Below are 10,146 nucleotides of genomic sequence, written 5' to 3'. Positions count from 1 at the left end.
CATATCTCATCATAGCACATAAACAATGTAATGACATGAAAAGAATAATTTTTTTCTGGTAGTCAGGAGGATAAACAATAGATAGGCTTTATTCAAAGGAACGGGGAATTAAAGCAGAGCCATTACAGTTCTAATATTGCAAGAGTGCAAATGAAATTCTTAATGTTCCAGTTTATGACTGCACAAACCAGAAAATGGCAAATGGCACTGCAGGAGAGGGCAGGCATTAGACAAGTGATGCAAATGATCACCATCACATAAAAATCTTCCCTTAGAGGCACTTATGAATTTGGGGCGTGCTTACAAAGACACTCTCAGCTGGAGGTGCATCAGCATGTTAGATACCACAACTACGCATTTCATCCACTGAGCGCTTGCTGGAGGAGGAGACACGCATCATATATACCTAACCAACCGTCTTTCTGGATCACTCTGCTGGTCGGAACCGATCACGAGGCCCGTGTGTGCAGTGGATACGCCGGAGCGCTGTGATTCGTGGACTAATTGCAGAGCGCTTGCGGGAATACGAGGAGCATCTCTGTGCACGAGAGGGAATAAATCTCGTTTTCCTGTCCGACTCTACATAAACTTCGATTTAGAGGGCATTTCTTTGGTTCTAAAAGTGAGAGAACGATATCAGGAAAGATGTTACAGACGACATTAGGGGGTTAGAGGTGCTGAGGTTCATCCCATCACTGAATATGGAATAAATTCCCACGTCTTCTCTTATTTCGGAAAACAGTGAACGGGAGCGCATCACGGTGAGTTGAATCATCAGCCATGCACTATTAGATTATTTAAAGTTAAACTGTAAGTGCAAGTTTTATTGGAGATGCCAAATAATGTAAATGATTGTACATTACGGATATCGTTAGAAAAATGACCACGACCCCAATGACTTATAATCGTATTCAACGTAGGCTACTGATAATTTCGATTCTTCAAAACCGGTGCCACTTGCGATCTTTTAGTAATTTTAAGGAAGGAATATATGGGGGGAAAGCAATGCCATTCTTAAAGCATTACTCGGCAGTCTGTATGTGGGATAATTTTAGATTTAAGAGGACAGATATTTATAACAAATAATAATAATAATAATACTAAAAAAATAAAATGTTTAAACGGGCTTAGACTTTTCACTTAGACTTTTTTGAGTATCAAATATCAAACAAAAATGTGGTGATTTAATTCATTCAGTCATTCATTCATATGACACCACTAATTATAACAAAACTCATATGTGTATCTTTCATGTGTAGCCTATCAACAAAACCGTTCAGCTTTAAGTGTAACATAACATAGACTCGTTTCATGTGAACAAAACAAAATTAACAACTTGAGGTTCAGTAAGCGATCGATTAAAAAAAAAAACATACTCTGCCTTTAAGTATACTTACTAAAATAAACTTGAAGTATACTACTTTTTGATAAGGGTCTGTATGTTTTTGATTCTCTAAAAAGAACAAGGACCACAAGAGAGTAGCCTACTTTATCCGAGAGTCATACTATGCAGAGTTTTTTATCCACTCAACATGAATTGAATCATAATTCTTCGAGAATCAGACTAAACTTGTCGCGCTGTTGAGGAGCGGTTATAACACTGCTGTAGGAAAACCTGCGTCCCAAATCTTATAAAGTGCAGTATGTACTGAATTCAATGGAGCACTTACAGTACTTCTAGATTGATGGTGGGCGTTCTTCAGGTATGCAGGAGTGTAGTAGCTATATATTTCCCGACATAGTGCATCTGCCATGTTGGCATGACCTTTAACACGTATGTTCCTTGACCAATGATATTTTATCAACAACAGTGAAAACTATTTAATCAGCTGTTGTTAAACGAATAGAATTTGACCACAAGTAACAACTTTCTTTTGGACGTATAGCATGTGAACACTTAAAGCAACCAAATTTTGTTTGGCCATATTTTATTTTTCAACTTTTTTATGTCAACTCTGTCAGAGCCTTATGCTATTGTAGTTGCAGCACATGTGTGATTTATTAGGTGAACTGCATGCTGATCTCAGTCATGTAGGGCAGATCACATGAGGCACAAACATCACTCTTATCTTGCAGATAACCTTGTATTTCCTCAGACTCAGACAGATATGATGTATAAGGGATAAAAACTGGCAGGTGCTACCTATAGGTCTTCAACATCTCCATTTTTTTCTTATTCAAGTCACCCGTAACAAAATTCCCTTATAATGAATCCTTCACACAGTATGGAAGGCACATGTATGTGGAATTCCTTGGAGAGAAATTTCAGGGAATTGTGCTTTCCAAGTCTGGAAAAGTGATTTTTCTGGTTTTGCTCTGCTTTAAATATTTAAACAGATAGATATTGCTAATTTGTAAATGAATATAACTTGTCAGCTTGAAACATCAGTCTGTTGAGGGTCTTCTTGGACTCATCTGAACGCTAATAAGAATAATTGTTTAATCTAATTCCACAAAGTAATCAGGAATGACTGGGAAAAGTATGGACATTAATTTGTTGAAACATTTGAGAACACCACACAGTTGTCAGTAAGAGGGTAAAACCACATAATACTTGTAATACTTTTCTGATCCGACCTGGGTTAGTTTCTTTTGAAGTTAACACTCAAACAAGTGTTAGGTGGATCAATAAACTATCAGCCTCTCCATAGATCAGCCAACACTGCCTCTATCGCCTGGTTTATAATCTCACAAAGGTGTGACTAAGCTGTGGGAACTTTAGTGCCATTATGTATTGAAGGAGTGAGACAGAGAGGCATGACACATACACATTCGGCTCTCTATCCACACCACATCTGCTATTCAAATAGGAATGGGATCCTTCTCTCGTGTGATCATGTTTATTTATGGATGCATCTGGGATGCATGGCTCATCTCATTTTGTTGCCAACAACCACAGCCAAATTAGAGGTGAGAACATTGGGAAACAGCAGTGTGCAGAATTCAGTCGAACCACTCCACAGCACAGCTTGGCTTCCTCTGAGACTTGGCGTATAAAGTTTATTTAAAGAGAGACTAAAGATAAATTTGAACATGAGGGAGGAATTCATTAGAGATTAAAGTAATGTTAGTTTATTTATTCTGCCTTTCTTAAAATCCATCTCTCGAATTTGCTTTCTGCAGTCCGGATCACAAACCTTTTTTCTCTCGTTATCTTTCTAAGTCTATCTTTTTTAATCTCAGACTGAGGCCTAAAGGAATACTTCACCCCAAGATGAAAGTTGTCATTGTGTTGTTCTAAACCCGTATGACTCTCTTATTTCTTTGGAACTAAAACAAACACATTTGTAGAACTTACTTGTGGTCCATGTGATGCTATATTCCAAGTCTGCTGAAGTCAAGTCAATTAAGTTTGCAACTAAATCAATCACTGTCTCTGATTCATAAACAAATCGTTCAGACTGATTTTGTGAACCAGATCAAACAATTTATTGAAGATCTTTTAAAGCTATTTTGAAACATGTAATATAGCGCAAAAGTTATTTGGAGCACCTTTTTTAAAACGAAGAAATAAAAATTCCTTGATTTTTTTACATATAAGAGGTCATTTTACTGTAAAAACATCCTGTAAATTTAAGAACTCAAAACTTTCTCGTTAGTCTAAAATCAGCGTATATTGAAGCCAATCTGCCAAAATGACAGGTTGTGGAATGTGTCACTTTATAGCCTCCGCAGAATAAGATCAACGCCTGCTTCTGCATTACTGCCTGTTTAGCCCCGCCCACCGATTCGCACATGTCATGTAGAGTAAATAACGAGAGAGGCAAACATAGGTCTATGCAGAAACCAAATGATAAAGATGCTCTGAAGACAACAAGACACTACGGTGCCAAGCTGTGTCAAGCCCTTTCTCTCCTTGCCCCATGACACTTCTATAGAAAACACCTTTCAATTTTACAGAGGAAATCTGTTACTAGAAATGTTGGTTTACGAATCTAAATGCTGTGATGGATAAGCACGGTTGAATTGTGTATACCGCTGTTCAAGGATTCTGCTTTAGTTGTGCTCACCTCTGTATTCATTCATTGTTGGTCATTTTGCATTCAAGGTGCTTCAAGGGATAGTTCACCCAAAAATTACAATTACCCCATGATTTACTCACCCTCAAGGCATCCTAGGTGTATATGACTTTCTTCTTTCAGATGGATTTAATCTGAGTTATATTAAAGGGGTCATATGATGCAATTTAAATTTTTCCTTTCTCTTTGGAGTGTTACAAGCTCTTGGTGCATAAAGAAGATCTGTAAAGTTGCAAAGACTAAAGTCTCAAATCCATAGAGATATTCTTTATAAAAGTTAAGAGTCAACCACACCTACCTAAAACGGCTCGTTCTAACACGCCCCCACATATTATTCGTTCAAAATATTAGAGAAATATAGTAGCTCAATGCGTAGAAGATCTTGATTAGGTTAAAACCGAAACCAAGCCATTCACACAGAACGCATATTCAGCACATTTTTACACGGACAAATATGACTGCTGCACTCGCGTCTTATGCAAGAGATGCAAAGAAAGTAATGCAAAGTTAAAACAGTTTTAACGTTTAGTAAACGCAACGCGAATTTGTGAAGGTTTATTTCATTTCACTGTGTCTCATATGTTTTTATATGCAATCTGTGTGATCGGCGATTTGGCTCTTTGTATTAGGCTAAGCAATGAAGTGGGCAAATTAAAAATACAGTGGTTAAATTTAAAAAAAAAATTCTATTGCTCTGTTTTAAAAAAGGTTATATAAAATGTCAATAATTATCGATTCCGAACGATATGAAACATATATCGTTGATATATTTTTTAGCTATATCGCCCAGCCCTAGGTGAACTATCCCTTTCATTTAGTATTAGTTGCAGTTGTCATTTTAGTATAATTTATATACTATTATAGTATTTATTAATATTTTTAATTACCTTTTATTTTATTTTTTCAGTTCAAATTTTAGTGATTTGGTTTTGTGCTTTTTTTTTTTTCATTTTTATTATTATTATTTAATATTTTGTTTTAATTAACTTTTTGGTTTTAGGAACTAATTATATTATTTTTAGTTTAGTACTTCAACTTTATTTCAGTAAGTTGCCAAAGCAACATTTCTAATTTTCACTTTTTTAAAGATTTTCATCTAATATTTTTTTTTTTTGTATTTTATTTATTTATTTATTTTATTAATTTCAATTAATGGAAAGTATTTTGTAATTGTTTTAGTTCACAATAAAAACAGTGGTTGCAGCAGACATCATCACAGTACATTTTTCTCCATTGAATTGCTAAGGTTTGATGGTCAGGAATGGAACATGATTTACTCTCACTGTCAAAAACACAATATACAGTCAACTTCACCACATTGTTACAAGAACTGATGATTTATAGCAGGAGTATAAAACCAGCTCTCACACCAAATGTTTAATGTCAGTCGAAGTACCACCAAGCAGTTGATCTACATTAATTATAGTCTATAAGTACTGTAATGCTCAGGTTCATGGCTTTAGTGTAAGTAATAATTTAGCTGACACTTCTTTCCAAAGAAGTATACTTATTAAAGGGACGATCCCCATGGAATAACCTGGGGTTAAGTGGCTTGCTCAAAAGCACGATGAGGATGGTTTCAGGGGCTGTTCCCTCCAGAACCTCAGTTTGTCAGGGGATAAGTAGTTTTTGTTCAGCTTTCTTGTGGAAAAAAAACATTGTTTTTCATGATCCTGTTTTTAAGTTGCAACCCACCAGTTAAGAACCACTAGCCTAAACCTAACCCTAATATCAGATTGATAAAAAAAAATAAAAAAATACATCTGGTTGATAAAATATTTTTCCTCATCAAACAGTGGGTTGCTGGCATATCATGCACCATAATCATGAGAGCTACAGTGCTTGGCATGTTCATTAACGCTTCCCATACTGACAATCATCTCTGTAATACATTGTTTTATCTGACTGTAATCACATGTAGACCGTTGTGCATGCCGGTCCAGTCCTCAGATCTTGACATGCATGAAATCAACCTGAATTGCTTCCCCCACCCTGATATCCTTTGCAAAACAGACACCATTAAACACTTCTTATATCCATTATATGCCAAAACAGTGTTCATGCTAACCAAGTAATAGGAGCACGCAATGGCTTTTATGGCATAGCACTGTTGCGGAGGTGATGCTGCACCGCCTCATTACATTTGCTAGTCGAATGCTGATCATTTTGCTTAATAAGATGGTTGGAGGAAGCTGGTGGAAATGACACCACAGCTCAGTTTTTTGGAAGGCTCTTGAGAGATTGGTTGTAATTGCAATTTATGCCCTGTCTCTTGTGTTGCTGGATGTGACATGCACACAATTTGAAATCTACATCCAGTTTGTTAACTCGCATTTTCTTTTTACAACAGAAATCTGCTCTTGGAAGCCTTGCTGTGGGGCGTGAGTTATCACTTTTTTTGACGGCTTGCCTGTTAGCATGCTTTTTTTGGGGGGGGGTTGCATGCAGGTTACATGTATAGGTCATAATGAGAAACAATGACAAATGTAATGTTTTTCATTGGAGGACTGTAGCTGCAGTTCCTCTCTTTCTTGTCCTGCGTCAAAAGCTGAGCTGTGTAATCCAATCTGACAGAGTTTCCTGCGGCATAATGTGCCCCCAAACTTAAAAGACGCCAGGCAAATCCACCCAGAGACCCCCTGTCCCTGCAATTACGACAGACACCCAGCAGTTATCCCCACTAGGATACAGCACTAAACATGGGGCTTCTCTGAAGCAATTATAATGAAACGATAGCAGATTACCCTTTCTCTAAGCCTTCATGCCTTTATTCATTTAAAGGGCCAGTGCAGCAGAAATGAGTATGTGTTTATGAAAAATAACTGGGGAAAGAGTGTACACGAATGGTTTTAAACCTCAGGGTGCTAACTGGTTCAGATAGAAAAAAAAATCAAATGGCCTCAGGCCATAGAGCTGGAACTGTGACAGTTAGGGTTTTTTCAAAGCAAAATAAAGTGAGTAAAGGAAAATCTCCAATACTCACAGGAGTGAGCCCCTCATGAAATAAAAACCCCAAAGTGCATGCCAGTCTGTTAAGATAGCTTTTATAATAGTATAAAATACAGTAAATGTAGCTTTTTGACCCATGAAGCCCATATGATGGTCTTTGTGTGAATGTCCACAAAACTGAAAGACTTTCTGAATGTATATAAGTGCTAAGTTATTTTAGAAAGGAACATTTAAAAGATGAAAAAGAGGAATTTGAGAGAATCAATAAATTATGAAAAATTTATTGCTGTTGTTTGAATAATCATGTAATCAATAAAAAAAGTAACTGTAGCCTGATTACGAGTAAAATCTAATTACAAGTACCTAATTTTTGGAATCTGATTAATCCAGATTACATGTAATCAGTTACTACCCAGCACTGTTTAAGACGCTGTGTTAAGTTTAAAGTAGTTTAACTTTGAAAAACACATCTCAAGACCACTGCTTTTTGTTCCATTTGGTTGCACTCCATCTGTTTTGAATGCAAGAATATTTCCTGCAAGATGGCATCACACTGTAATTGAGATATGCATAAACCTCATATGTAAATGTCTGCATTTCTGGTAATCAAAATGAAAGGTCCTCTGAGAAGTCATTGCGAATTATTCTGTCAGATTCAACCCTACGCAGGGCCTCAGAAGATGTCATTTTGCCTGTATATGTGGGTGGAATGCTATGTGCTAGTGAAAGCGGCTAACAGTATTTAGGTTGACTTCTAGCTCCTATTAATAGTCTAGAGAAAGTAGCTTTTGAGGTCAACAAATTCCAGCCCCCTGATTTCTCTGATGTTGCAGGTTTCTGTTTGTTTCTTTGCTATCACAAATAATAATGCATAATTTAGACTGCATCAAACTTCAGAACAAAAGCAGTTGTTACTCTCTTTTAAAAGTGCAATGAATATTTTGTACGGCGTTCACAGTTGGGGGTTTCTAACTGTCTGCTTTCTTGTTTTATTCTTCCATTGAAGCGTCACTCCCATCTGTCATTCATACTCAAAACATCATTGCATTGATTTTCTGCACATTTTAACTCTAGTCTCCCAGGGCTTTTGTTTGCAGTGTTTTAATATTTTAGTTGCAGTCACATTGAAAACATCCCAGTTGTTAACTTTTTCTTTGATCCAACAACATTTCACCAGTATTTGTCCCCACAGTCAAGGTGATCACTTTAACAGAGGTGTAATCTTTCGGATTTATCTATAAAAGCAGCACGTCTGTCATATTTGACTCAGAATGTCTTATTTTAATTACTTCTGTAATTACTTCCCCCCACAGATTTTACGTCTCACATTCAAGGGAGAAATCATTCCATTCACAAGCAATTGGATGAGAGTCATACTTGCCCTTGGCAACTAAAGATGACGTTACTATGGAAACGACTTGTGGTGCTATCAGTCATTGGCTGCCTTGCAGGTAAATTATTGTCCTGCTGTTTTTCAAAGTGAATTTTTTTTTTTTTTTTCTGTTTTTTTTTTTTGGGCTGAATGTATATGTGTCATGAAAGGAAGATTTTCATTATGATCATAAGCCTTGGATTCATTCAGTCCTTGGAGGAGGTTTGAGACAAGACACTGAACTTGGATACGTTTATATGTGCATTCATGTTGAATATATTGTTGTTTTGAATGCCACTGAATTTAATTATCATTTTATATTCAGAAAGGAAATAATATGATATTGAGAAAGCAATCCCTTTTTGCGCTTAGTTTTCGAAGTAATAAACTTCAACAAGAAAGCACCACTCATATGAAAAATAATTAAATAAAATAACCGTAATTTTGAACCCCAAGTTATTTTTCTTTATATATACACTGCCATTCAAAAGGTTAGAGTCAGTAGATTTTTTTAATGTTTTTGAAAGCCTCGTAAAAATTATTGTGTGAAAGCTCATCAATTTATTTGATCAATATTTAGGAAAAAACTATTTGAGGTAATGCATTTTTAAAAATTGATTCCTGTGTTGGCCAAGCTGAATTTTCAGCTGAACCTTCGGAAGTCATTCTAATATGCTAATTTAGTGCTTAAGTAACATTTCTTATTAATATCAATGTTGAAAACTGATGTGCTGCTTTATATTTTGTGGAAACCATTAATTTGTTTCCTTGCTGAATAAAAATATTGATTTCTTTAAAAAAGCAAAAAATTTACTGACCTCAAACTTTTGAATCGTAGTACATACAATATATATATATATATATATATAGGCCTATATAAGGGCTGGGCAAAAAAATCGATTTTTCGATTCATCGTTTTTTAAAATGACGTCAAAAGCCGCAAATCGATCTTTTCCGGTATTTATTTCAGCAAACATTTAAAACAAGATCTGATTAATGTGAATCTTATCATTAGTCTTCTCCACTATATGTCACCCTCTTATTTACCTTACGCAATGTTACAACGGAAAGCATGTCATTCATTCAGTGCTTATGGCAGAGATACTGTTGACAAGAACCAAGAACAAAGCAATATGCGTGATTTGCAATGTTCAGGTAAAATTCTATAGTAATACTATAAATCTGTGGAAGCATTTGACATCACGCGTAAAGGAGGCATGATTTCCGCAATGAATGAATGAATGGCGGATGGTGAGACGCACTGTTTTGTTTACTACACACTTACTAAAGCGCAGACAATGCTCGTGGTGTTTTCAGCCTCTGTCGTCTCACTATGATGATATGATTGGGGTGATTTTGTAGGCGAGTAAAACAGCATAGGAAATAAACAAATTACAAGCATATATAAATATAACAGAAAAAAGATACAAATGAAATAAGCCGTGCTTTATATTTTTCAGGTAAGTCTAACAGTATTCAGGTACAGAAATTGAATAATCAAATGTAAAATGACACTGCATAGTGTTCACTGTATAAATTAAATTTAATAAATCTGTATTAAACATACAAAAGTAATTTTTCTTTGTGTTTTGTTGTTTGATTAACATTCATAACACAGAAAGCCTCAGGAACATTAAACTGCTGTAAACCAATATACTGTTACACATCCATTTTCTTTCTCAATTGTTTCCCTTCACCTGAGCCATAAGCAACTGCGTTTACAAGGATACTTGCAGAGCACAGTATTTCAGGCACAAATAGACACAGAAGTGAACAGAATTCAGTGTTCACGTGCATCTGCGTGGC

The 10,146-nt window shown here is 35.8% G+C and overlaps 1 protein-coding gene across 1 annotated transcript in view; it reads left to right on the top strand.

The window, feature by feature from the left end:
• The first annotated feature begins 376 nt into the window (after window positions 1–376).
• LOC107708733 (contactin-3-like) overlaps window positions 377–10,146 on the top strand; it is a 60,080-nt gene continuing 50,310 nt past the window's right edge. Inside the window, exons 1-3 of the mRNA XM_016513033.1 lie at window positions 377–761; window positions 6,370–6,400; window positions 8,282–8,419. Of these exons, the coding sequence (XP_016368519.1) occupies window positions 8,365–8,419 (55 nt within the window). The 5' untranslated portion in view covers window positions 377–761; window positions 6,370–6,400; window positions 8,282–8,364. The remainder of the gene's footprint in view (window positions 762–6,369; window positions 6,401–8,281; window positions 8,420–10,146) is intronic.

The sequence above is a fragment of the Sinocyclocheilus rhinocerous genome, unplaced genomic scaffold (genome assembly GCF_001515625.1).
Source record: "Sinocyclocheilus rhinocerous isolate Xijiao unplaced genomic scaffold, SAMN03320098_v1.1 scaffold1107, whole genome shotgun sequence".
Taxonomy (NCBI): domain Eukaryota; kingdom Metazoa; phylum Chordata; class Actinopteri; order Cypriniformes; family Cyprinidae; genus Sinocyclocheilus; species Sinocyclocheilus rhinocerous.
Note: the sequence above shows the minus strand (reverse complement) of the source record. Positions and strands in the feature narration are given on the sequence as shown.